The 27918-nt window shown below is 56.4% G+C and overlaps 1 protein-coding gene across 2 annotated transcripts in view; it reads left to right on the top strand.

Moving 5' to 3' along the window:
- LOC112653385 (cell migration inducing hyaluronidase 1) overlaps window positions 1–27083 on the top strand; it is a 138678-nt gene extending 111595 nt beyond the window's left edge. For both annotated transcript variants that reach the window (XM_025437496.3, XM_025437495.3), the window contains exons 14-29: window positions 2114–2319; window positions 2989–3058; window positions 3833–3961; window positions 5288–5373; window positions 6248–6379; window positions 7344–7379; window positions 7461–7616; window positions 10389–10569; window positions 11635–11850; window positions 14946–15157; window positions 16030–16215; window positions 18502–18706; window positions 18885–18971; window positions 19566–19723; window positions 22614–22714; window positions 24379–27083. In XM_025437496.3, the coding sequence (XP_025293281.1) occupies window positions 2114–2319; window positions 2989–3058; window positions 3833–3961; window positions 5288–5373; window positions 6248–6379; window positions 7344–7379; window positions 7461–7616; window positions 10389–10569; window positions 11635–11850; window positions 14946–15157; window positions 16030–16215; window positions 18502–18706; window positions 18885–18971; window positions 19566–19723; window positions 22614–22714; window positions 24379–24506 (2289 nt within the window). In that variant the 3' untranslated portion in view covers window positions 24507–27083. The remainder of the gene's footprint in view (window positions 1–2113; window positions 2320–2988; window positions 3059–3832; window positions 3962–5287; window positions 5374–6247; window positions 6380–7343; window positions 7380–7460; window positions 7617–10388; window positions 10570–11634; window positions 11851–14945; window positions 15158–16029; window positions 16216–18501; window positions 18707–18884; window positions 18972–19565; window positions 19724–22613; window positions 22715–24378) is intronic.
- Window positions 27084–27918: the final 835 nt, after the last annotated feature.

Here is a 27918-nt window from a genome sequence, read left to right as displayed (position 1 = left end):
CCAGGGGTGATGTGCACAAGGAGGAAGGGAAGGACATGATTTATACAAGAGAACAGGCAGGTGGTGGTGGGCAGAGGGACTTGCACATGCTTCGGGTTAGCTCACCCAGGGACTTGGCAGCCACTGTGCATGGGCCAGAACCTACCGGTTTTTCTGTCTGTCTGTCTTTCTGTCTGAGGCTGTATCATGGTGTAAATATTTAGTTCTGGGAAATGTCCTAAGGCAGAACGATCGCAGACCTAAGAGCCAGAAGACGTTAGGAGGCATCTGTCATACAAGACACACCTGGATGGGGGTGGGAGGCCTGGTTCTGAGCATGGCTCCACCTCGAGGTTTGCAAACACCCTGGGACACCCCGCGCCCTTTCTCTGGGTGTCAGTGTCTCCCCTGTAAGTGGAGGCATGGAGCTTGCTTGGAGATGTCCCTCCATCTCCTGCAACCCTGCTTCCTCCCTGCTTGTCTCTCCAGGCTGTTTATAACCAGCATGCAGAGCTCCCTGGGACGAAAGGAAGCTGTCCCACTGGATGACCTTGGTGTTCACCAAACTCTTAGGGAGGGATTGAGTAGGACTCGAGATCACACCCTTGCCAATGACCAAAGACTAGGGAGGGATGTTGAGGGAACAGGGTGGCTTGTGTGTTTGGATCCTCCCTTTTGGGGTGAATGGACATAATTTGAAAGCTGGGGTCCCAGCCCTGGCTTCTTGAACATGTGGGCTGTGTGACCTTGGGCAAATTACTTGACTTCCCTGAGTCTTGGTTTCCTTAGCTCTAAAAACAAAACAAACACCAAAAATAATTATTATAGAATTGTGTGAGATTTCAGCGAGATTGGAAGGACATGGTGGGTCTGGGTTCTGGATGCTTCCAGAGCCTGACTACCTGGAAGGTGGAGAGGCAGGCTTTGTCATATAAAAGACTCCATAGGGAATTGGGGTGTTTCCCCGAGATTTGTGTACCCCAACCAGAAGCAGTTTTGTCACACCGAGGAGATGCTGTTGGTGTGGAGTGAGGGCAAAAGCCAGGGAGGCCACTAAACATCCTACAAGGTACAGGACAGCCCCTTGAAGAGTTAATGGTACTGAAGCGGGGACAGCATCTGGATGTTTCAGGGCCTGGCATGCTGGTAGGTGCTTAGTAGGTGCGTGTCAAACTGATGCCATAGGGGAGCAGGAGCTTTTCTTACTAGGTGACACCAGTGGGCTATCGGGCCCCAGGGTGGGGATGAGGATGGGAGATCTCAGTTAAGAGAAATGAGGCATTTCTTACCATCCTCAAGTGTTCTGCTGCGGACAGGCTGCCTTTGAGGTGGTGAGCATCTCGTCTCTGGGGCATTCAAGGGGAAACACAGTTCCCATTGGTAAGAGATGCTTGTGGGCAGTCTAGCATTGGACAGGGAGCTGGGGCTCAGGCCAAAGACCCCTCTGAGGACCTTTTAGTTCTCAGACTCGTGTGCTCATGGGGTTCAGACCCAGAAGGGGCCTCGGTGATTGTGGCATGGGAGACCCCTGTGCTGCTTGGGCATGCGGCTAAGACCGTACCCGGCTCTCTGTGTCTGCAAATGGCCTTTCTGCTTCCCCCACTGACTGGGATTCCAGGAAGGACTTTGAGGAGCTGGAGTTTGCAACCTTTCCTGGCTCTTGGCTCAGGGGTTTCAAATATCTCCTGATGTGCATCGTGGACTACGAGGCTGGCTTGGCCCTGTGGGTGAGGACATAGCCTGGCCTGGCTTGGATGTCACCCTCAGGGCAGCTCTCCCACTGCCCTCTCTGTTGGGTGTGTTCTGGGCAATGCCCCATGTGAGGTCCTTATAAGCTGTGTACCCGGGTGCTCTCGCCCGGGTGAGCTCTCGTGGCCCTGTCCAAGCCTCCTCTTGGAGCTGCTTCTAACACTCTGTCCCTGTGCTACCCTGCGGAGCCTCGGCCCCACCTCCAGCTGGAAGGGGCCTTGAAGTCTCAGTCCTGGCCCCCCGGATCCCACATCTGTGCCAGGCCCTACCAAACCCCTAGTGCTCCTCAAGGGGCCTGGAGTGCAGCTGATGCTGTTGCATGTTTGCTGAGTGTGAATAGGCACAGGACGCTGGGTGAGGAGTCACCCTGGCTTGGTCTCTGCAGGTCAAGGACGTGGTGGGCTATAACTCCTTGGGCCACTGCTTCTTCACGGAAGACGGGCCAGAGGAACGGAATACTTTTGACCACTGTCTCGGCCTCCTTGTCAAGTCTGGAACCCTCCTCCCCTCCGACCGTGACAGCAAGATGTGCAAGACGATCACGGAAGACTCCTACCCAGGGTATATCCCCAAGCCCCGGCAGGACTGCAAGTAAGTGCCTTCCTCCCCAGGGCATGCGCACCACCCAGCCCTGCACCCCAGGGACAGCCCTGTGTGTGTACCACTCACCTGCCCACTGGGCCCCTGACGGCTGCACCTGGGCCTTCTGAGCAGCTTGGGCCTCCTAGCTCTTAACCACCTACTGCCCTCGGCCTCTGAGCTGGAGGCCATGGGGGCCACGGAGACCACGGAAGGCATGCTTCCCACTCCCCCCTTCTCCACTTGTTCATGGCCATCATTCCTATCCACAGAGCACCACTGTTTCTATCCTCAGGCTTCCCTGATGTCACACGGTGCTCCTTTGAGAGTGCGTGGGCTGCCACCTGGGTGCCACAGCATGTACCCATGGGGATAGAGACCAAGACAGAACTTCCCCTGTGAGAAGCATTCCCATGCTGGGTCTCTCCCTGAGTAATGGCCATTCTCCTGGGTGCCTGGGACTTATCTTTGCTTGACAGCCAGACTCAGACTCTACCTATCAACAACCCTTGCCTTATGGAGCCCCTTTTAAATTCTGAGCCTTCCAGGTGCCTAAATGCACCACACTCAAACAAGCAGATGGGTTTCCTAACAAATGAAGGGTTTCTCAAGCCTCTGGTAAGAGGCTCGGGAGCCAGCAACCTGTTGCTTGACGCTGTGCATCTCTGCCCCTCCCTGCAGCGCAGTGTCTACCTTCTGGATGGCCAATCCCAACAACAACCTCATAAACTGTGCAGCAGCGGGGTCCGAGGTGAGAAGAAAGATCCCTCTTCAGCAGGAAGTAAAGGCGGGAGCTGGGCGTGGGCCAGGAATGTGTGTGTCCCGAGCCCCATCTTGGCTCAGCTGGGACGAGGAGGTTAAAACCAGGCTGGGGCCACATGGACTGGGCTTTAGGGAATGGCTCTGTCCCTTCATCATATTGGTGATCAAACCACTTTGCTGAAATGACTCATTATTAGATGGAAGCAAGTGTGGCTCAGAGCTCTGCCCCACACACCGATGCTCTCAGCCAAAGTAGTTTAATTTTTGCATCAACCCTACGAGGCAGGTACTCGTTCCTTCCATCTGCTGGGTGAGGAAGTAGAGGCAGGTAGAACGAACGTGCCCAGGGGCATGCATGGATTCAAACACAACATTCTGTCTACACAGCCTTGCTCTTACCCACTTGTCCCTGCAGCTTAGCATCCCTGGGACCCTGAGCAGGTCAGGTGCTGTCTCTGGGTCTCAGCTTCCATTAGCTGCAAAACAGCAGGGAAATGCCAAGAACATCATAGACTCTGAAAGCCAGATGTTTGGAGCCCTTGGCTAATAGAGTAGGACTCTCTGGATGGCGGTCACAGTAAGGGTGGACCCCAAAAATATATCTGCCAGACCTTTTTACCATCCCTGGGACATGTGTCCGGGGATGGGTGTTGGGGGCCCATTTGGGAGTAGAGCTAGGTCCAGCCCCAGTTGGGCCATCCCATGGCCCCAGCAAGGAGTCTGCAGGGCTGATCTCTGTGGCTCTCCCCGCTTCCCCCAACAGGAAACCGGGTTCTGGTTCATCTTCCACCACGTGCCGACGGGCCCCTCGGTGGGGATGTACTCCCCGGGATATTCAGAGCACATTCCACTGGGGAAATTCTATAATAACCGAGCGCATTCCAACTACCGGGTAAGTCTTTCCAGACTATCCTTCCCCAGCCGGCCTCTTGGTCCTCCTTCCTGGCCTGCAGATCATTAGAAGGGACAGAAGGGCAGAAGGGACCTGGGGGGCATGGGTGCAGCGCACAAAGCCCAGGGTGTCAGGGCTAATCTGGTCCAGTCCCTAACGGTACAGATGAAGCTGAGGTCCCTGGAGGGGAACGGGTACATCAGGATTTGGGGAAAAATCTCAACCCATGGAAGACTGTGAGGAAGAGAATCCTCTCCCATGGGCTGGGGCTTGCACCTGCAGTGGGGCGGGGGAGGACCCCAGGCAGCTACGTGTCCTGGAGGCCAAGCAAGAAGGGTGTCTCGGGGCAGACGCAAGGAGGCAGCGGTGTCCCCCGGATGGACCGGGGGTTTCTGAGGCTGTCGTGGGCTGTACCGGGGCGGCGCAGAGGCACGGGGGCAGGGGGCCAGCCGAGCAGTGGACAGGCTGTGTGGGCTGCTTGTTGGGACCTGCCCCTGGTGGGTGAGGGTCCTGGTCTGGGGCCAGCACCAAGCCTCCTGCCATCCTCTGAAATCAGTGTTCTTAACCTTTGAGGGAGGCCACAGCTGGAGGCTGGGGGGTGAATCCTGGCTTGAGAGCCAGCAGCTAGGGATCGAGCCCCTCCTCTGACGCTTGGGATGCACTGGCCAGAGTGGACCCCGGTTACTGGAGAGGGGAGCCTGGTTACAGGTCTTTCTGGGAGGCAGAGGGTCCCCACGAGGCAGGAGACCGAAGGTGGCCTCATAGGGCGGCACCGTTTGTGGCCCTACCTCCCGCACGCCCAGAGCTGAGCACATAAAGACCTTGAGAGCCAAGCAGGAATGTGAGCTTCTGTCCTCAAGTCGTACCAGACCCCGGGCAGGGCTGTGGGAGGGTCCCAGACCCCTGCCCCAGGGTGGAGACCAGACTTAGTTCAGCAGTTCCTCTAAGCCACTACAGACACATTTCCCAGGCACATATGCCCATCACCCTTGAGTCTGAGCTGGGCTTATCCCTGCCCAGAGCAGGGTAGGTTCTGGGCGCCGACCTAGCTGCATGGCCCTGAATGAGACATGTAACCCTCCGGATATCAGCTTCCTCGTGCACATCTCCAAGAGGAGGCCTTATTCCAGATCCACTCTGAGCCATGCAGAGCAATACAGTCTCCTCACCTCCCTCACTGCAGACCCCTTACCTCTGTTAATGCGTCCTGACAGCACAGTTGGTTTTATTGGACCGTGTAAGGGTATGCAGTGAGGCTGGGCGTGAGGAGGTGCCTGGGGCCTGCAAGTGGAAATGACCGTGTCCCTGACTGTCCCCTCCCTGCAGGCTGGCATGATCATAGACAACGGAGTCAAGACTACTGAGGCCTCTGCCAAGGACAAGCGGCCCTTCCTCTCCATCATCTCTGCCAGGTAAGTTAGCCCTCAGGAATGCACAGACTCCCTGCTGACCTACTGACCCACCTCTATTCTCTTCATTCACTCACTCATTCATTCATTCATTCAGTCCATCAGTCATCAAATATCTATTGAGCACTTTCTACGTCCTGGGGAGGGAGCCAGCTGCTAGGGTACCGTGGTGAAAATCTGAGCGGGGGAAAGTCTGAATTAGGTCTTAGGCTACAGCAGCTGAAGGGAAATAGAAATCTCTAGAGGTTCCTGGATCCTTCCTCAAAGGCTAGCACAGAGCTGGCTGGAGGCCCAAGGCCACTTTTAGAAGGTGCTATCAAACCCTCAGGGTTGTTGGATAAACCAGCTCCCTTTAAAGAGGCCAGTTGCTTGGCCAGCATCGTGGCAAGCAGCCCTGGTGCCATGATGATGCCGACGGAGGACGCTGCTGGTCCGGATGCCCCCGAGGGCCACACTCAGTGCTCTGTTTTGTAACCAGAGAGCTGGAGCCCAGAACAGGCATGAGGTTGAGGGTCTCCAGGTCCATGGGGAGCTGAGCAGCTCACTGTCCTTCCCATCCCTCTGCTATGGGCCTCACTGCCCAGACTTCCCTCTGTGCCATGACCTGCCTCGGCCCGGGCGTGGTCTCCCCAGGGGTGTGATGAACAAGAGCAGTGACGCGTCCTAGCCTGCGTGTGCGGGGCCCTGGAGAGAGAGACCCTTGCTTCCGTGATGAGCTCAGAAAGTTTGCTTCGGAGCCCAGGCTACGTGAGCCGGGTGCTGCTTCCTCAGGGTCTTCCAGGCACTGTGCCCACAGAGGGATGCTCACAACCCGGAGGGGGATCAGTTCGGGAGGCCCTGACACTGCCACCTGTGCCCTCCCTGCCGTGTGTTCCAGATACAGCCCTCACCAGGACGCCGACCCGCTGAAGCCCCGGGAGCCGGCCATCATCAGACATTTCACCGCCTACAAGAACCAGGACCACGGGGCCTGGCTGCGTGGCGGGGACGTGTGGCTGGATAGCTGCCGGTGAGGAGAGAGCTGTGGGGTGTCGGCACAAGGAGGGGGTGAAGCCTCCCCCACGCAGAGGAGAGGAGAGCAGGACAGGGGAAGCAGGCACGTGGACTTGGTCCCCGCCAGGTGGAGGCACAGGATGGCAGCTGGCAGTGACCCCTCGAACCCCCTAGAAACAGCATATGCAGGTGTGTGGGTCATCGGGTAGTCCCTGGTGAGGCTCGCTCAGGCCTCAGAGCCAGTCAGTGAAAGGAAGGAAGGAGGAAGAAGCCGGCACGTCCTGGGCACCTGCTGTGTGCTGAATCCTTGGTTGCCTTGGTTACTGTGCTTCTCGAAGATTCAAATTATCACCTCTGTTTTGGAGATGATAAACTGAGGCTGAGTTTGGTGACCTTCCCAGAAGGTCATACAACTAGTAAGTGGTTGAACTGGGGTTTGAAATTGCAGCTTGTCGGACTCCAAAGCGTCATCGTGACAGTAGGTCCTGCCCTTCCCGGCACCTGCCTGACCGCTGGGAAACTTGGAGTCTGTCCCTTTCCTGGGGCTGAAATGGGAGCTGGCATGGCTAAGGGGCAGGGGACTCGCATCCACATGGCCCACCTTGACCTGGTGCTGGCCCCGAGAGGCCCTCCACGTCCCCCACCACCCCCTCCACTCCCCAATCCCACCTCTCACTAGCCCTGGAGTCACAAATGGGAACTGGCTGCAGAAGGAAGCTCACGGAGCTCAGCGTGCATGCTGCTGATGCAGTGTGGTGCCAAACGCTGAGAGCCATCTAGGCACCAGGCCCGGTGTGGGAAGGGACCTCGCCGTACAGAGCAGGAGAGCACGCAGCTCCCTCAGCAAACCCCATGCTAGGCAAAGCCTCCTTCCCCACGCAGTGTCCACAGGGTGATGCCGGGGATGGGGCAGGGCCTTCCCTCCTTGATGTCCCTGAGTATGAAATGAGAACAGGCTCTGACTGTCCTCTCGTCCCCAGGTTTGCTGACAATGGCATCGGCCTGACCCTGGCCAGGTAAGGACAGCTGTCATTGCACTGGGCCTTCTGTGGGAAGCTGGCTCAGGACATCTCATGCCAGACATCTTCTCCCTATAGTGGTGGGACCTTCCCGTACGATGATGGCTCCAAGCAGGAGATAAAGAACAGCCTATTTGTTGGCGAGAGTGGCAACGTGGGGACGGAGATGATGGACAACAGGATCTGGGGCCCCGGCGGCCTGGACCACAGTGGACGGACCCTCCCCATAGGCCAGTAGGTTTGCACCCGTGGCAGTTTCCTTGTTCTGTGGCCTCAGCTGAGTGGCAGCAGTGGAATTTCCTCCTCAGTGCACCTGCTTGGAGCATTGCCCCATTTCTGAGGATGGTGGACAGATAGACTCAGGCCAAAGGGGACTAACCAGGAAGGTGACAACACCCAATACCATGTCACATGCAGACGAGGAACTTGAGTCAAGAGAAGGCATCATACTCAGGGGAGCAGCACGGGAGGTGTTGTCACACATTCTCAGGGCCTCCAGGCACATACAAGACCAAACGCATTCCCCGTGGGCTCTAGGGGTTCGAAGGAGTCTAGCACAGAAGGAATTTCCTGACAGCCGGGCTTGTTCATCAGTAGAACCGTAGGGCTGTCCTGAGGTGCCATGGGCTCCCTCTTTAAAAAAAAAAAAAATTTTATTTATTTATGAGAGACACACAGAGAGAAGCAGAGACACAGGCAGAGGGAGAAGCAGGCTCCATGCAGGAAGCTTGATGTGGGACTCGATCCTGGGACCCCCAAGATCATGCCCTGAGTCAAAGGCAGATGCTCAATCGCTGAGCCACCCAGGCGTCCCATGGGCTGTGGGCTCTCTGCTGCAGGCAGAATTCAAGCAGAGAGGGGGGAGGACAACCAGGTGGTTGGAGGGGCGGGGAGCTGGGGGAGTGACTGGCTCACAGAGCAAAGGGACAAGGTCAGTTCGTCGGAGAGCCTCGGGTGGGTCAGGGCAAGGTAGGTCTCCCCCATCTGATGGTGATTCGGCTCAGACATGAATCCAAGCCAGACAGCAAGGCCCGAGGCAGCCAGTAGTGCCGGGGGCCCTGCTCTCTGGGTGCTAAGGGCCCCTCTTTCTCCCTAAGCTGCTTCCCTTTCTCCAGGGAAACATAATCCCTGCCTCTATGGGCAGGCCCGGGCCTGAGGCTTCCACCGCAGTGGATGTGGGCCTGGCCAGGGTTTCGCAGACAGAATCATGGCCTCCTTTGGCACAAGCTGTCAGGAAGCTCTTGTTTCTATCTGGCCTAAGTGATGTACCTCTCCCTTTGGATCATTTTTATGAGCAACTCTGCATCTGCATATTTGGGGTTGCTTTGCTGAGGGCTACCAGCCTCCCAGGGCCAGGACATTCTGATGACTTCCAGGGGGGAGTTTGTTTATGGAGGCCTGACCATACTGCCAAACCAGGCAGGTTCCTCGCACTGCATTTGTGAGCAGAGACTGTGCCCTCCTGGTCACGAGCTACTCATCCGAACTCTCGGAAGGAGAGTAATACACCCTTTACATACACAGTTCGTAAGAATGGGCTGTCCCCAGAATGTCTGAAATGGAACAATACACAGAGGCACCTCCCCACGAGTGCTGGGTTCAGGGCGCTGATGCCAATAGACTCCATACGCAGATGGAGAAATACAGGAAGTCCTTGGTGTCTACGGAAGGCAAAGGACAAGACTGGCGTGACCAGGGCTTTCCTTGGGGAACCGTGTCTGGGCAGGGGAGCCCAAGGTGGAAGACAGGGGACGCAGAGTGTGGCCTCTCCCCAGGGACAGATCCTTTCCTGTGATTGTTCCCCTCTTTCTACCTTTCCTCTTATGCCTGCTGTGGAAGGAGGGGGCCCAGCCCAGAGGCAGAGATACTAACTGGACTTGGAGAATGTACAAGCCTAGATTTGGGGCCACTGGGAAGCCCAGCCAGCCCCTTCTAGGCCCTGCTCAGGTGTCCCAGGCAGATGAGGGGCATCTCTGAGCCCCTGTCCTCTGCTGGGCCAAGTGACCCAGTTTCCGGTCCCTTCTACCTCCACCTCCGAGCGTGCTGCCTCCTCTCCATCCTTTTCTTGAGTCCTGTAGCCCAGCACCTTCCTGGGGTTCTTTGGCAGCCCATACCTTTGCCCTTCCAGTCGGGCCTGCCTCTCTGCTGGGGATGCTTGGAAGGTTACATGCAGTTATCTTCCCACATCATTATCACCTTCCTTTCTGTCCTGCTTGCCTCTCTCCAGACCCCAGAGACTTGCAGTCAAAAGGCTTACTCACAGGAAACTCATCTGGGTTTTAATCTGATTACATTGTTACAGCCACTGAGACTAAGGCGATAATGACTAATGGCTCCCATCTCCCAAAGGACATAGTACTAGCATTCTGCAGCAATGTTTATGGCATTTGCCCAATGACTTCACAGGATGGAAAAAATGGGGCAAATGTTTCAATAGAGGACAATCCCCAAAACCCCAACTAGCAACGAAAAAGATATCCGTCCTTCCATTTCTCCATCCATCCATCCATCCATCCATCCATCCATCCCTGCATCCATCCTTCCATCCACCCATCCCTCCATCCATCCTTCCATCCTTCTGTTCTTCCATCCATCCATCCATCCATCCATCCATCCATCCATCTATCCTTGCATCTATCCTTCCATCCCTTCCATCCATCCCTCCATCCATCCTCCCATTCTTTCATCCATCCATCTTTCTTTCTGTCCATCCATCCATCCACCCATCCATCCATCCTTCCATCTATCCTTCGATCCCATCCATCCATCCATCCATCCATCCATCCATCCATCCAATAAGTCATCTAGCAAACATTTACTGCTATTTACAATATCTTTAAATGCTTTCTCAGCAAACTAATGAAAGGATCAGTAATGCCCTGCAGTGAGGAGCTCCTAGAGGTGGGGATCAAGAATGGTTCACCCAGAGAGTCTGTTTCCATCCCCCATGGAGGGTGCAAACCACTTTGGTGGCATGTCTGACCTCTGACTCTTGTGACTCCATAGGAATTTTCCAATCCGAGGAATTCAGTTCTACGATGGCCCCATCAACATCCAAAACTGCACTTTTCGCAAGTTTGCAGCCCTGGAGGGCCGGCACACCAGTGCCCTGGCCTTCCGGCTGAACAACGCTTGGCAGAGCTGCCCCCACAACAACGTGACCAACATTGTCTTTGAGGATGTCCCGGTGAGTGGGGCGCTGGGGCAGGCTCCCGGCCAGTCCAGACTTTGGCCGGTGATTCACAAGTCCCCCAGGGCTGGAGTTTGAGCCGTTGCCACTACCACAGGGAGTGAACAACTTCCTCCGAACAGGCTGGGCCATGTCCCAGCCCGTCTGCATCCAGACTGGAAAAGTACAAGTGTAGGTCGCTGCACAGGTCAGGTCTAGCTGCGTCAGTGCCCACTCGCCCTCACGCTGCCCTTCCACCCCCTAGAGCCTCGGCAGGAGCTCCTGCCAGACTCAAGGCCCGAGACTGCTCCTTCCAGGGCCTTGGCTTTGACCTACTGAGTCTCACGATAGGGCCCCTTGAGTGGGTACAGTTAATCTAAAATCCTAAAGTTTCTTCTGCTACAGAGTCTCTGCCTCATGTCTCCCTGAGAGCACCATGAACGGGGTCCTCCCTGCCGCAGACAGGTACCAGCGAGGAGCTGGTGGTGAGGAGGGCAAGGCATAGGGCTGCCCTGTGAGGCTTGACGGGACTAGATGGCCTGGGCCATTCTCTGGGCGCTAGGATCTCCCAGAACTTTCCTCCTCCTCTGGTCCTCTTCTGGCCCTGCTCTTGGCCTCTCTGCCCAGCGCTGTTTCTTTGTTTCTTTACCCAGGCCGCTGAGGTCTGAGAGAGGCCACAGAGACCTCCATGGCTCGTGCTGAAACATTGTCTTCCTAGAACAGCACACACACATGCTCACCCCCTCTTACACACGTGCGCGTGCACCCCTGCGTCACTTCCTCTCAGGCTCTGAGCCCGCACGTCAGAGCACTCTCTGGAGTCACCCACAGCAGCCAGGCCTCCTATGAGCAGAGGCCAGATGGACGTGTTGGGTCCAGAGTGGAGGCCGGTGAACACATGGCCGTCTGTCTGGCTCCCTCTGTGAGGTCAGCCGCAAGGTCTCCTGCAGCGCCAGAGAGCGCCTTTGCTCTGGCCAGCATGTAATGTCAGTGGAAACCGGAAACTTCTCTCTGGCCTGATGACGGCCGCCGTTTCCCTTCACCTCTGGCCCAGCCTCATTCACTTTCCTGGGCTCTGTTTAGATTACTTCCAGAGTGTTCTTCGGAGAACCAGGGCCCTGGTTCAACCAGCTGGACATGGACGGGGATAAGACATCGGTGTTTCATGATGTCGACGGCTCTGTGTCCGAGTACCCGGGGTCCTACCTCACCAAGGACGACAACTGGCTGGTCCGGCACCCCGACTGCATCCACGTCCCCGACTGGAGGGGGGCCATCTGCAGCGGACGCTTCGCACAGGTGGGGAAGCCAAGGCAGCCCTGCTGCCCCAGTCCCTGACTCCTGAGATGAGTAGGAGCGTGTGCCCAAGTGCCCACTGCAGGCCTAGCCCTGAGTCAGGCAGAGAGTAAAGTTTCTTTCTTCTCCTATATTTCTTTTTCCTCCTCACCCGGTAGAATTTTCAAAAAAATCAAAAGTGAAAGCACTGTAGGCAGAAAGCAGAATGCCTAGAAAGGGGGCACTCCGAGGTCCAAGCGTTGCATTCAAGTCAGGCTCTGGTGCTTCAAGTCAGCGTGAGGATGTGGGCAGATGTGAACCTGGCTCCCTGGGCAACTCCGGGAGACCCAGTGTCCTCATCTGTGAAATCAGGACAATAGTTGAATCTGCTTAATGAGCTGTGGATGTGATTTCATATATGGATATGAAGGGCTCCCCCAGCCACATCCACCAGAAATGAAGTGCAAACCATATATGTGGCCTTAGATCTTCTAGAAGCCATGTCAAAAAGGAGAAAGAAATGGGGAATTAACTTTAATAATACTTAATATATTTTAACAGGATACTCAAAATAACTATCATCTCAACATGTAATCAACATATAAAAGCCATGAGCAAGGCACTTTTCATCTTTATCTTTGTCTTCCTGTTCTAAGTCTTCAAAACCCACAACCTGTTTTGGGCTTAGAACCCAGTCCATTCGGATGTAAATTTTCAGCAAAATGAAAGCGAGCCCTACCAAAATGACAAAGTCGAGTGTAGTGGGAGACTTATACACTGGTTGTGATTTGAAATTTAAATTAACTAAAATAAAATTTTAAATACAGGTCCTCAGCCACACTGGTCACATGTCTAGGGCTCAGTGGCCATGTGTGGCCAGTGGCTATTGTATGGAACAGCATCTGGAACATGGTAGAACCAAAAGTATGAGTTAGCTATTATGAGGTTATCATTGGTTGCTATGTGGTTGAATGGTGAATAAATAAGAAGGGACACAACCAAGGGAATAAAGGTGTTCAGGTAGAGGGAGCACAGGGAGCCCTGGTGGGCCTGGAGGGGGCAGGACACATGAGTGAAGTTGACCTCAGGACCACCACGGGGCAGGCATGTGGGCATTAGGAATGGGGTGGTGGGGGTTGAGACAGGAGCTAGCAGGAGGTCTGGTGTCATGGAGAGATGGGAGGAGGAGGCAGTGCCAGAGAGGAGAAAGGGCCTGGAGCCAGGTGGGCACACAGAAGCCAAAGTGCTGGAGAGACTGGTGCAGGTGGAGCAGTAGGAGGGACAGGTGCAGGTGGAGCAGGAGAGATAGGTGCAGGTGGAACAGTAGGAGGGACAGGTGCAGGTGGAGCAGAAGGAAAGACAGGTGTGGGTGGAGCAGGAGGAGGGACAGGTACAGGTGGAACAGGAGGAGAGACAGGTGCAGGTGGAGCAGGAGGAGGGACTGGTGCAGGTGGAGCAGGAGGAGAGACAGATGTAGGTGGAGCAGAAGAGACAGGTGCAGGTGGAGCAGGAGGAAAGACAGGTGTGAGTGGAGCAGGAGGAGAGACAGGTGCGGGTGGAGCAGGAGGAGAGACAGGTGCAGGGGGAGCAGGAGGAGAGACAGGTGTGAGTGGAGCAGGAGGAGAGACAGGTGCGGGTGGAGCAGGAGGAGAGACAGGTGTGGGTGGAGCAGGAGGAGAGACAGGTGCAGGTGGAGCAGGAGGAGAGACAGGTGCGGGTGGAGCAGAAGAGACAGGTGCAGGGGGAGCAGGAGAGACAGGTGCAGGGGGAGCAGGAGGGCCACTGGGGAGACAGGGCTGTGCTCAGGGCAGGAAGTCCAGGCGTTTTCATGATGGAAGGTGAGGCCGGATAGTGGGCCCGAGGAGTTGGGTGGCCCACTCAGAGAGGCAAGGGGTGAGAAGAGCGAAGAGCGGCCAGAATGGGGGGAGGGGACTGCTGACAAGGAGATCAGGCCATGAAAACCCAGTGGAGACTGAGCCCCCACCTCTCAGGCTGGGGGCTTTAACAGCCCTGCTGAGAGCCCTGGGGACAGGTAGGGTGAGCCCACGGAAGGATCCAGAGTGGCTCCTCCAGTGCCCGCATGCTCAGGGCGAGGAATGTGATACAGGATGCTGGGGGGAACGCCGAGTGACCGGGGAGGTGGGCTCAGAGTTTACTGATAGACAGGACCGTGCCCCGAGGAATTAGAAGGTGACTAATCCCTCGGACCCACTGTCCACACGCAGGCCCACCTCCTGGCCCCGACCTGGGGCCTTGACCTGGCTCTTCCCTCCCACCCCGTCTTTTCCACTCACTGCTTGTCTTGTCGAAAAGCTCTGATGGTTAGCGCTTGTCCAGCTACCGGAACGGGCTCCTGCTTCGTCGGTAACCCAGTCCCCCCCTCCCATTACAGCTCACCACGGGTCCATATGTTCCCTCGATCCTGTGGTTCTCCAGACAGCCCCACACTCTGCTGAAGCTTCTCTTTCCGTTTTGTAGGCAGCGTAGCCTCCCCCTCCACGTACACACGGTCACACTGGCATGCTGGCCGCCACCGCGGAAATGTCGCCTTGAGAATACAGGACACCGTGTCTTACACCGAGGCTGGCCCAAAGCAGCTGGGTTCTTGGGTCCCTGGGACCCAAGAACTGATGGTCTTGCTTTCAAAGTGTGTTCTCTGAAATGAGATGCCACCCATTCGTGCAGGGCCTGGTGACATGGGGACTGGCCGCAGGGCTGTCTCTCAGACACAGGCAGGAAGGCCACTGATGAGGGGAGCGGCATTCACAACTTCTCCCCCTGCCCTTTCCTCATTCCACATCTCCTCCTGTACCCAGTGGTTCTGGCTTTGCCATGTGACTATGAAGCAGACCCCTCCCCTGTTTCCACTGGTCTGTCCTGCACGGGACCTTTTTCTGAGGACACAGAAAAAGTATTAGCCAGATTGCAGTGTGGCCTGGGCTGCACTCGCCACCCGAAAGACAGGCCCCCTTATTTGGCCATTCGTTCATGCATCCTTAAAAGGGCTCTAGGAGAAAGCTCCTTTGAAAGTGGGGCCTCTAGTCAGATGTTAACCAGACGCTCTTGGAATAATTCCGTCTAATGGTCCTGTGGTGTGTTTCCATTTTGGGTTCTACAAGATATACATTCAGGCCTACAAGACCAATAACCTACGGATGAAGATCATCAAGAATGACTTCCCCAGTCGTCCTCTCTACCTGGAGGGGGCCCTGACCCGGAGCACCCACTACCAGCAGTACCAGCCGGTTGTCACTCTGCAGAAGGGCTACACCATCCACTGGGACCAGACGGCCCCTGCCGAGCTCACCATCTGGCTCATTAACTTCAACAAGTGAGTGGGTGCCCGGCTGGAAGCGTGTGACCTGGGGACAGCCGTGCTCCTGGAGCTCACGGCTGCAGTAATCATGTGTCACCATGAAGTCCCAGGACCCCAGGCCAGACGGTGTCACCTTCCTCTGGGCCCCCACAAAAGGACACCCCTGGAGGAGCTGATAGCCGCCCCTAGTTAGGGAGCAGAGACCTGGGCTGACCCCCTGCTCTGGGCACGGCTGACTTCAGGCACAACATCTGACTCCAACGGGGGCCCCTGTTTAGGAGCTGGGGCTAGTGTCACCCCTGTGCAACCAGGTGAGGTGACATGACAACATTTCACTCAGGGTCTGGCCTCACAAGGCCTCATTGTATAGCAAGAGGTATCTGGCAACTGTTAGGACCATTTTACAGAAGGAAATGAGCCTCTGGGACCGATTGAGTCACTGAACTGAGGGCATCTCCACGAGCCTCGTAGATGCTCATGTGCTTTCTGTGAACGTGCCACAGTCTCCCTGTGAGACGGACTGTATCCGATATGGAAGACGACACCCACAGAGATGTATAGGCCCTGTGACTGGGCCGGGCCAGGAGGGCTGAGCCCTACTCTCCAGATCCCGGGCCCTGTCACAACAACCCGGTGGGGGAGTGTGTCTTTCTGCTCCGGGTGGGGCACCCAGTGCAGGCCCAGGAGGTGCCTGGCCACCGTCCCAGTGAGCCTGTCCCTGCCCCGCACACTTTGCACCTCCATGGTTACAACAGCAGGTGTTTCCCTGGCGCAGGAATGGAGGTGCCATCTGGGGGAGGTTTCCTCAGTCTTTCTCCGAGGCACGCCCTGAGCGCTCTGAGGCCCAGGTGCCCTTGCTTGTAACCTGACCCTACTTCTGACCTTAGGGACGACTGGATCCGAGTGGGGCTCTGCTACCCCCAAGGCACCACCTTTTCCATCCTCTCAGACGTTCACAATCGTCTGCTGAAGCAGACATCCAAGACAGGAATCTTCACCCGGACCTTACAGATGGACAAGGTGGAGCAGAGCTTTCCGGGCAGGAGCCATTACTACTGGGATGAGAACTCAGGGTGAGGAGCCCCCCACGTGGCTGCAGGGAAGCAGCTCAGCCCTGCTTTGCCTTGGGACCCTTCCAGTAGGGCCTGAGCCCCCACCTAGTAACTGGCCGTTGGCATAAATGCTTTCCCAGGGGCTCCGATTCAAAGGCCGACTGCGCCATCCACCCATGACATTTTCTAAGCTGCCAAGCTCGGGGATAAAGTAAACGTTCCATTAAACATGCTCGGGGGTTGTAGGGAATAGGCCTGTTTCAGGAAAGAAGTGAAAGCAGTGAATCCTAGAACGGAGACAACGTAGTGCACTACCTCTGATCCTCACCAGCCAATGGATCCGACACCAGATGGTGGTGTTGCTGGTCTAGAGGGAGAAGAAGGGAAAGAGGGGTCAGCGGCAGGCTGCCCGGGGGCCGCAGCACAGTCTGGGCACAACTGGTGTTGAACCCAGGCCTGCCTGTGCCCAAAGCCCTCACCTTTCTGCTAAACCAGGTTCTGCTCAGTGGAGCGATCACAGGGATGGAGCGTCTGGCTGTGGAGATAAAGGAGCTATGTGGTCCCCTCCCCACTGAGACAGTCAGTGTAACAGCTCAGGAATGCCCACACATCTCTGAAGCGACGAGGCCGTCCAGAGCCAGACCCTGGAGAGTCAGGGGAAAGTCGCTTGGCGGCCTTTTTCCCGTTCTTTTTTTTTTTTTTTCCCCAAAATTTAGTTATTTATTTGAGAGAGAGCGAGAGTGAGAGCAGGGGCAGAGGGAGAGGGAGAGAGAACCTCCAGCAAACTCCATGCTGAGTGCAGGGCCCAGCATGGGGCTCCATCTCACGACCCCCAGATCATGACCTGAGCTGAAACCAAAAGTCAGATGCTCAACCAACTGAGCCACCCAGGCGTCCCAGACATTTTTCCATTCTTGTCTTAAAATCAACGATAAGGACATACCTCACAGGTGCACCCCCCCCCCGCCCGCCTGAGACACATTTTTATCAGTTTGATTAGAGAGAAATTAGAATTTGAAAGTCAGAGGCATAAGGGCTATGCTGGGACTGGGGGTCTGTAGACAGCACCCCTCTTCGCACACAAATTCTAAGCCATTTGCGAGGCAGACATGGCCACAGGTGAAGAGGGAATGGAGTCTGATGATGAAGGAGCCACTGCAGCACAGAGCTCCTGATGACGTCCCCAGAGGGACTGTGAGTGACTGTGGATGCCCAGCAGACCTCCCAAGCCCTGGGACACAGGGTGCGGAGGAGCAGACCGGGGTGCCTGCCCTCCGTCCCTACAGTCAGTGCCTGGTGGTGATGATGCTGTTCACGTTTACACTCAGGGGCCTTGAGCTGCGTTACAGGACGCTTGTTTCCTGCGTAGAAGCCCCAACCATTGGGCTTCCCTGGTTCTTGGGGCCCCTCTGCACATCCAATGTATGTGTGGGGGGTGGAGTGGGGTGGGGTCATGGTATCATGGCTCACTGGGCAGTGTGGACACAGCTGAGGGTCAGTGCCCAGGGACAGCCCGCATCAGATGTGCTAACTTTGCAGACATGGGAATCAGCCTGAAGGCTCTCTTCAGAACTGCATGGTGAGAAGCCCCACGTTGGTGGCTTGGCTAGCTCATCATCTGAGCCCTGCACCCCCTGGGCAGTGCATAGTCCTTTTCCATAAGCGACAATAAATTACGGTCCAGAAAGAGCATGGCGTGGAAGCCTGGTGGTGAGTTCCTGACCAGGGGCAGTGTCACTGGCCTGTGTGATCCGGGGCAAGTCACTTGGCTTCTCTGAGCCATGGTTTCTCCATCTGGGACATATGGATGGTAACAGTGCCTACTGCTCAGGATTGTTTGATGATTAAATGAGATAATGTGTGAATTTACAGCCAATGCATAGCATGGTGCAGAGCATGTGCTCACGGAAGGATCCCTGGTAGTGTGATTAGCTTTTATCCCAGTGCCTTTATTTTTTTTATTTTTATTTTTAAAGATTTATTTATTTATTTATGATAGACAGAGAGAGAGAGAGATAGGCAGAGACACAGGTGGGGGAGAAGCAGGCTCCATGCTGGGAGCCTGACGTGGGATTCAATCCCAGGACTCCAGGATCACACCCTGGGCCAAAAGCAGGCACTCAATCGCTGAGCCACCCAGGGAGCCCCTATCCCAGTGCCTTTATTTCTCTGCTGCACACGACCCTGTGACAGGGCGTGTGGGTCTAATGGCCATTGTGCTTGGGATGCGGGATGCGCCCCTGGGGAAGGAGGAAGAAGAGGAGGGCTCCGAATGCCAAGCCAATCTGCTGCGCTCCCTGCATGCAGGCTGCTGTTCCTGAAGCTGAAAGCACAGAACGAGAGGGAGAGGTTTGCCTTCTGCTCCGTGAAAGGCTGCGAGAGAATCAGGATTAAGGCTCTGATCCCACAGAACTCGGGCGTCAGCGACTGCTCGGCCACCGCCTACCCCAAGTTCGCGGAGAGGGCTGTCGTGGATGTGCCCATGCCCAAGAAGCTCCTTGGTGCGCAGCTGGTGAGTGGCCGGGGAGGGGGGACTTCATCTGTAACTGGGCCCGGACCCAGCTAGGGTCCTCTCTGGGCATGTGCTCGGCCCTCCAACTGGTACCAAGAGATGAGGGGGCAGCGCCCTTCGAGCCGTGTTCTTGGCTCCCCAAATCCAACGACCGTACCCGGCTTTATTTATTTTCCAGAAGACAAAAGACCACTTCTTGGAGGTGAAGATGGAAAGTTGCAAGCAGCGCTTCTTTCACCTCACGAGTGACCTCGCATACATTGAAGTGAGCGACTCTGGCCCCTGCGGAGTTACTGGGGGGCTGACTTCAAGGTGGCCTTAGTCTCCTAGAGCTGTTGTCATAGTGACCACAGACCAGGTGGCTCCAAACAACAGAAATGTCTTCTCTCATCATTCTGGAGGACACAAGTCCAACATCGGGGAGTTAGCAGGGTTGGCTCCTTCTGGAGGCTCCGGGGGAGCGTCTGCCCTGAGCCTCTGTGGCCTCTGCTGGCCGCCCACAGTCCCTGATGCCCCTGGCTTGTGGACATCCCTTCTCCCAGGGTGTGGGAGTCCCCACCCCCTCCTTTGTCTTACAGGGACACCTATCATTGGGTTTAGGGTCCACTCTCAATCCCAGATGACCTCATCTCCAGGTCTTTACCTTAATTACATCTGCAAAGACCCTATGTCCACATAGGGTCACTTTCACAGTCTCTAAGCGATTGGACATCATTCAGGCCACTCCGAGGGCTACGGAGAATTGATCTAAGAGGGTTTTACGCTTGGAACAGCTGAGTAGGCACACTGTCCTCGGGGCCACATGGGAACCACCAAACAGGAGACCCCACCTCACAGCTGTGCTGCTCTTGGCCTGCAGGTGGATGGGAACAAGTACCCCAGCACAGAAGACGGCATCCAGATGGTGGTGATAGATGGCAGCCAAGGCCACGTGCTGAGCTACACCAACTTCCGGAACACCATTCTGCAGGGCATCCCGTGGCAGCTGTTCCAGCATGTGGCAGCCATCCCTGACAAGTGAGTCTGTGCCCCCACTTCCAGCGCTGGCCAGTGGCACGACAGGCCCCCAGCGAGGCCCCCTCCCCGTTCCTGTCCGGCATAGGGAAGCTGAGGGAGTCTCCATGGGGACCTGCCGTGCTGAATGTAGGTCAGGCCGAGGCGGCCAGTCTGCCCCTTACAAGTAGGAAGCCTGCCCTGGCCCTCTTCCTAGGCCACGACATACTTTCCCAGCATGATCTCACCCCTCCCACGCTCTCAATTCCATCCAAACGCTGGTGGCTTTTGAGTACCTCCAGCCCAGACCTCTCCCCAGCGCCGGACGTCCCTGTCCGACTGCTCCCTGGACACGGCCATCTGGATGTCTCCTGTAGGACGGAATCTTAACCTCCCGGGCCAGCGCCTCCTCCTGCTGGCTCTGGTTTGGTTCATCAGCGCCATCCCTGCTGATGGCTGCTGGAGTCTGGGTGTCCTGCTTGACACCCCCTTCATTTCTCCCCTTTTTGTCCTGGTCACCCGACCTGCCCACCCGCCCTCCTGCCGGCCTTTCTGCGGTTGCCCCGCCAGCCCCTCCGGTACCGGCATCACTGGCTCAGCCTCCTACCAGGCGGGCCCCTCCGCCCCCCCAATCAGATGCCGCCTCCCTGCCAGCCGCTGGCTTGGATTCTGACCTGTGACCTCCTTCACCCTCTCCTAGAAATCCTTGGGAACCCCAGCCCCTTCCCAGTCTGACACACATGCACGTCTCTGGTGAGGTCTCTTACAACGCAACCAGAGAGCTCTGTCTCTACTAAAGCACTAGCTTTAGGACTGGGGACACGGCTACCCCCAGATCCGGGGCATGTGCTTCTTGATGTGGGAGCCGCGTCTAACTCAGATTTGCATTTCTGACTTCTTTGCATTTCTAACTGGGTGTAGACTTCACCCAAGAGCCAGGACCTGGCACCATAGGATGTCTGAGTAAATTGCTTATGTGGCTCCTGCCATGTCATAGGTGCTTAGGGAACATTTACGGGTGACAACAAATGTGCTTCACTGACACTGGGTGTGCGATGGGCAGGACATGCACGGGACACCGTCAGAGTCCAGAGAGCCGGGGTTCTGCTGACACACACTTAGTGTCTACATCATTCCCCCACCAGAAGCTTCTTTAGCGTTGCACATTCACATGTGGATTCGTGCAGAAAGATCAGATTTACTGATTTGGGGAAAGCACATTTTTCATCTTCAGATCTGTAGTGTTCATGCCTTTTTTGGTCTGCAAGAAGAGGATCTCTTCTTGAAATGAAACAGGTTGCAGAAGCCCAGAACAAGAAGGGAAAACTCAGAGCCACTCTGTTTGGGACAGGGACAGAGGCATGGGGACCACCCCCCAGCAACAAGGGCTTCTCTTGGCCCAGGCAGCAGCCCTGTGCGCCTCGGCAGGAGAAACCCTCACCAAAAACCTGCTGTTAGCTAGCACAGGGTCAGCAACTGGGAAGACCCGCAGACCCCTCTCTGACCACCTGTAAAGGAGCAAGGAACAGGGCAGGGCAGGTCCTAACCCACTGTCACCCAGGCCTGCCCTCCCCTTCCATCCTATCCATTGGTCGCCACTGGCCCTGGGGTCCCAAGAATATCAAGGATGCCTTGTCAGAGTGGCCACCTCCCTGCTGATAGGTGCAGAGGCCGGGACAGTCCCACACCAGGCAGACAGGGACACCTACAGAGTGTAAGCTTCTGGTGCCATCAGGATGCTGGGACACATAAGGAAGGCTGTCTCTGTGTCCCACTCCTGTGAGCTGACCCAGATCCCTGTCTGGAGGGCATGACCTTTGTTTGGGGTCACCCCAGTAGGAAAGACTTGAGCCTTTGCTCTGAGCTGGAACAATGACGAAACAGCCTCCTAGTAACCCAAATCCAGTGCTGAGGATGTGTTTGTAAGACTCCGTCTTCCTAATGGGCTTTACCCCACCACCCCATGGGCCTCCTCCCCAGCCTCCCCGAGAGCCTAAATAGCCCCAGCTCCCTTCCCAGCTGTTGTAAGAGCTAACAAGCCCATTGCATTTGAGGAATGTTGTGCTCCCAATGGGACACAAATGGAGGTGACAGTGGGTTCCGGAATCCTGTCCGTTTTTCCATGTCTGGACTGTGGTCTGTGGTTATGGGATTCCTTTGAGATGTGAACTGGAAGCCCCAGGGCTTCTACTCCTGGGGGGAGGTTCTTGCTTCCTCCTGTCTGGCCCGGCATGCTGAGTCGGCTGCCACGAGCCTGTGTTCCCAACACTGGCCTGAACACGACCAAGGCAGGGGAGAAGAGCCACCTCGTTCCAGAGCTGGGCTTTTGCGAGTCAGGACTGCCAGGCTGGGTGCAGCCATCGCCCTGGGCCTCTGCCCCCCACCCTCGAGCATGGTTTCCCTTGGGCACGTCCTCTCCCGACACTCACTAAACTTTCCCCAATCTCACCATCTGCAAACCGAGTGGTTGTGCTGTCTGGCCTGAGGAGAGGAAAGGGACATGATTGCAGAGGTCAACCCTCCCTGGAGCACATGGTGACCTCATGTTGTGGCCTTCTCTCCTGCCACGTTTCTATCCAGTCCTAACCAAACGGGCTGAGGACTTTCATGTGAATAAATGCAAGCTGAAGTCCCTCCTCCGTGTGCCCAGCCCTGCAGAGCACACCTACTCGGTCCTCTCTGGGGACTGACATGGATGGGCAGTGAGCCAGCTGAGCATAGGCAGGAGAGGCCATGGGCACCGGCTGTGGCAGGAGGCAGGGAGGGGTGTTCAGGATGCTGGTCAGCGTGGGAAAGAGCCGGCAGCTGGGTGCAGGGCATAAGCTGCCCTTGCCTGAATGCCTGGTGGGGCCTGTGGACAATGCCAACTGTCCCTCCTCTGGTGTCGCCTCTAACGTCCCCTCCTCTGGTTCAGCTCCATAGTACTGGTGGTGTCTAAGGGAAGATACACCTCCCGGGGCCCGTGGACCAGAGTGCTGGAGAACCTCGGTGCCGAGAAGATCCTCAGGTTGAAAGGTAAGTGGTATAGAGCGGGGTGGGGCTACACTGAGCTGTCTACACTAATGGTGGGCCCAGATGCCTGGTGTGGGGGTTGCTGCTACCCCTTGGTTTCCACCAAACCTCCGAATCCACAGCACAAGTGTGTTGGTCTTCTGGGATGCACGGGCCAGATGCCACCTGCTTGCTAGGCCTACACGGCAGCGTCCTCTCTAGAGGTGGCCACAGGCACTGCAAGAAATGTGCTAGAGCTGTTCACCTGTCTGCTCAGCAAGTGGCCGCCCCCCATGTTTTATTAACAAAAGTATCCGCAGAGAAGTGGCTTGGCCTGACCAGGTCCCGCTACTCTGCCTGGCAGGGCCCTGCCTCATCCTCCACGCCCCAGTGGATGCCCAGTATCTGCGTGGTGCACTACAGTCTGCAAGGCTCCCATTTCCCTCTGTACCTGGGAGAAAATAAAAGCCTGAAGAATCTATGTGGCTTGTCGAAGGTCACCCGGCACTTTGGTGACAAAACCCAGTGCCAACTCCACAGGGAAGAAGTCAGCCAGCCCAGAAATGTTGTTGTCACTGCAGGCTGTATTGGGGGAGCATCCCTGGGGAGGCCGGGAGGAGTGTGAGCAAGTCCGAAGACACTAATGCCCACCATGGTCCACGCGTGTGCAGTATGCAGCCTGGCCCCATGCTGAGCACATTCTAATTCATGAGGGGCCAGGGCACCCGGTGGTCTTATTTCCATTTCAGATGGAATTAGACACTTAAGTAACTCGCCCAAGATTAGAATTTGGATCCGAATTTTTCGAGTCCAAAGCCAGCCAGGGGTCTTGGCGGCCATGCCATCCTGACTATGAGAAACATCTAAAGCTAGGAGCCCATCACAGGGGGCATTACCTCCAGGCAGCTCTTGGAGAAAATTCAGGAGCCAGGAAGGCCCTTCAGACGAGTCAAATAAGAACCCCAGGAGAAGGAAGTGTCTTCTCCAGGTCTGGTGCCGTTCCTCGGGCCTGGTGCGGTGCGAGGGAACATACACCTCCTGGGGCCCATGGGCCAGGGTCCTGGAGTCACTGGGGGCCTCTGTCTTTTCAATTAAGACCCTATTGCCAAAAGCTAACTTAGGTCTCAAGTGACCTAAGTCGAGTGGTGCTCTCCCGGTGGTGAGACCCATGTGTGACCTGCCAGGCTGGGCTGGACACAGAGCCCCATGCCCCGGAGACGGTTAAGCTCTGAATGCGAGATAGAGACCACTGCGTGGGGCTGAGGGTCCAGGCGTCCGATGGGGTGGCACCATTCGCTCTGTGCCCCTGGATGATGTCCTCCTAAGGGCGCAGCATGTAGGAGCTGGGGAGAGGTCTTGTAGAGCAGCGCCATCCTGTGGAGGACAGATGGGGACCCTGAACAGATGGAGACCCAGAGAGGAGCAGGGGGGCTGGGCTCCAAGGTGGCTGGCACTCCCAAGAGGTGTCCCGTGTAAAGCAGCGCTGCCACTGGTGCTGCTGGCCTGAGGCTCAGGTGACACCCTGTGTGCTCCTTGCAAATGACATCAGGTACCATCAGTATCGGGCACAGAGCTCTCCCAGGGGGGGCCACTGTCACCGTCTCCCTGGTGATGGAGGCGGGGGGATGGGATGGGGTGTAGCCATTCTCTCGGGACTTCTGTTCACGAGACCCATCACTGCTTTCCAGAGACAATGGCATTCGTGGGCTTCAAAGGGAGTTTCCGGCCCACCTGGGTGACTCTGGACACCGAGGACTACAAGGCCAAAATCTTCCAGGTGGTGCCCATCCCCGTGGTGAGGAAGAAGCAACTGTGAGGAGGCCTGCCACCCGGTGCCACCCCACAGTGGGCTGCCGGTGGGCTCTGGCAGCAGCCTGGGACAGACATCAGAGACCCCTGGTGCTGCCTGCCCCCGCCCCCACTTGAGTATCTACCTGCAGCCCCCGGGGGCGGAGCTGCCTATGCTGGAAACCTCTTTCCTACAGCCTTTGGGTGCTTCTCGCCTATCTGTGCCTCTTCCATGGGGGATGTGGGGGACATACGAGGAGACCTGAGCTGTGCTGGCAACAGGGTCTGCTCTGGCAGGAGCCCCGATCCGGCCTTTTGCAGATCCTTGTGCTCCCCAGCACATACCTGAGGGTGGTGGATACAGAAAAAGAGAGATGTCTTCAGGAAATCTTTGCTCCTGTAAGCGAGCACCGATGTTCATGGGGTTTGGAGCTGGTGGGTGGACAGAGCTTGCCAAGGCAGGACGGGCTCCCTTTGGGGAACAGGCGAGCCCTGCCTCTGGAGGGGTTCCACCTTTCAAGGAGACTTCAGGTCCCGGATCGGGGGTAGAACTAGGTGACTTCTAGAGACTCTATCCATTGTGAGATTCCAGAAATCTATGGCTTTTCGTACGGCACATGGAACCCAGCAGTAGATGGGGAGGTTCTTTCTGGCCAGGCCTCTGACGCCAGGTGCCCCGGGGCAGGCGGGGCGCAGGTGGGAAGCAAGGCCTGGCGTCAGGGGCCTGCAGGGTGCCGGGACGGGTGGTCAGGTATACGCGCTCTCCGATGCCAGGTAGAGAATGTGAAGGGGGGAAGACGAAGACAGAGCCGGTCCCCTGGAGGGAAGGATCCCGAAAGCTTGGGTGGGTCCTGAAGCTCCACGCAGGAGGAGGAACGGACCTGCAGGGGTGGAGGGCAGGGCATCTTGGTGGGCAGGGTAGTTCAGCGGGCAGCCCTTCCTGCCCCCATCTGCCGAAGCCCGAGACTGCAAGGTCACCCTCTGCCTGCTGCTTCCTGGCCTGCTCATCACAGCCGCGTGTGCAGGGGACGGGAGGGCAGGGCCCACAGCGCCCAGCACTCCAGTCCCCAGCCAGGAGGAGGTGGAGCCAAGTGGAGAGAAGTGAGCTCCTAATTGGGGCCTCCTGTGTTCCTCCTCCAGAGACCCGGGAACAGGCTCAGCCCTCAGGGAGCATGGGGTTTCGGGGTTGGAAAGAACCTGAATGATGACCTAGTCCCAAATCCTCATATCATGGATGGGGCCCATGAGACCCTGACCTGGGGAAGAACCACAGGGCCAGGCCGGGCCGGCAGCCGCACACCCAACACCTGCTGCCACCCCACATCGCCTCGACAACAGGCCCCAGGGTGTCCAGCAATCTCCAGGGGACAGGCTTCCTGGAAGGGAAACCCTGATAATAGATACAACTGGCTTATGACTGTTTCTCTCCTGGCCTTCTGTGCACACGGGCGCCCTCCTGCTCAAACACCTGCTGTCCCACGAGGGCGCAGCAGCCTTGGCCCTTCCACTGGAGCTGGCCCAGGGGACAGCGCGGGGCTGATCGCTTTGCTGCCAGTGACCCTGTGCAGCTGCTGGGGTGGGGGCGGGGGGGCGGCCCTCCAGCTACTGCTTCCACCCCGCCTCTGCTTCACCCACCCTGCAGGGAGCTCACAGAGCTTGGGGGAGGAAGAAAGCTCCAGCTCTCAGTGGAGGTCCCCGGGTCACCTGGGGGCACAATGAGCTGTGTTTTCCCCTCTCCTGCACCAACCACAAACTCTTTCTTCAAAGAGTTTGGCTCCCTGTGCCCAGCTGCGCCCATGACACTTGGGCAAGAGGTCCCCTCCACAGGGTGAGCCAACACTTCACGGGTCTCCCAGCGGCTAGGAGGTGGTGGGTGGGGGGCGCAGCAGCTGCCCAGGCCCTCTCGCGGGCAGACCTCTCGCGGGCAGCTGCGTGGCCACACTGAGGGGAGCCGAGCTGACCTCATGTTCTCGCCTGCGGTTCTGTTGGGCTTTCAGACTCTGTCAATGCAAAGGGTCTCACACTGTGAACCACTTAGGATGTGATCACTTCGGGTGGCCAGGAATGTGGACTGTCTTTGGTTCAGTTAATTTAAAAAAATGATCTATCTGAAAATCCTCAGAGTTGTACATGTGTCTAGCAGCACAGGATCTGCATGTTCACTTTCTCTCCGCCACCCTGGCCGGTGGCCACCCGTGTTCTTGGTGGCGCAGATTGTCTTGTTGTTTGGAAAATTGCTCCTATGGTTCTTTCTGTCCATCAGTGTTAACATGAGTTAGGGAAACGACACTTCTCTAGGGTCAACGACACTCCTATGAAATGCTTGTCTCTTTCCTGTTGCCGAAATAGCGGGTCCTTTTTCGGAAAATTTGATGTATAGTGTGTTTTGTATGTAAACGTTTCTTATAGGTGCCACCACGAGCAAAGATGTATTTTCTATTTATTTATTATATATGCACTTGGAGAAGTTATTGTCAGAGAAATGAAGAATTGTCCTAAGTGTCGCGTGTGGGGAGTGTACCCAGAGCCTCCTGCGGGCAGCAGAGGACGCTGACTCTGGTTTGGAAAATCTTGCTGTACCATAGTAAACATACAAAGGATCTCATTCTCCTGCCTGCCTGTTTTATTTTCCTTTAACGCGGCCCTCATTTTAAGCAAGGTATGTAAGGAAAACAGGATTGATGGAATCCGCCTGAGCGCCTCTCTCACTTCCAAGAATTATTATATGCCAAAGCCCTACCTTGCCCTGCCCCACAGGGGTGCTCATAAGAGCTGGGGCAGCTGGTCCCCAGCAAGAAGATGTCATTCATTCACGTGACTGGCCATGCCGTGCCCAGGATGTGCCCTGTCCTGCATGCTCCCCAGCCGCCAGCAACCCATCAGGGCAGCACCATCCCCCCTGGGGAAGCCAGGAGGAGCCAACAGGGTCTTGGGTAGAAGCAGGACTATCTCTTCCTTTCAGAGGCCAAACACGATGTCTGAGGCCAGCATGGAGGTGGAGAGATAGGTCCGAACCAAGTTGCCAGACAGGATGGTGCAGACCCAGCCTCGAGCGGGCCCCTCAGCTGTGCTGGGAGGAGTTCACGGGGTGTGGGAGGAGGAGGTGAGATGTAGAGCCTGAAATGGGGTGACCAGGGAGTGTTCTAGAGCAGCGCCACCCGGTAGGCAGCCGCCAGCCACACGCAGCTACCTAAGTTTAATTAAAATTAATTAGGATTAAAAATTCAGTTCCTAGGTGGCACTAGCCAGGCATGAAGTGCTCGGCAGCCCTGGTGGCTGGCGGCTGCCATAGCGGATGGCGCAGATGTACAACATTTCCATTGTCATGAAAGGGCCTTCTGGGGGTTTGGGGAGAGCTCTCGGGGCTCCTACTGGACGTTTTACGTTTCTGACCCTAATGTGTGTGCATGTGTGCATGTGAATTTGTGCGCCTGTGAATG

This window comes from Canis lupus, chromosome 3, assembly GCF_003254725.2.
Source record: "Canis lupus dingo isolate Sandy chromosome 3, ASM325472v2, whole genome shotgun sequence".
NCBI lineage: Eukaryota > Metazoa > Chordata > Mammalia > Carnivora > Canidae > Canis > Canis lupus.
The sequence above is the reverse complement of the archived record's forward strand: the minus strand, read 5'-3'. Positions and strand labels throughout refer to the sequence as shown.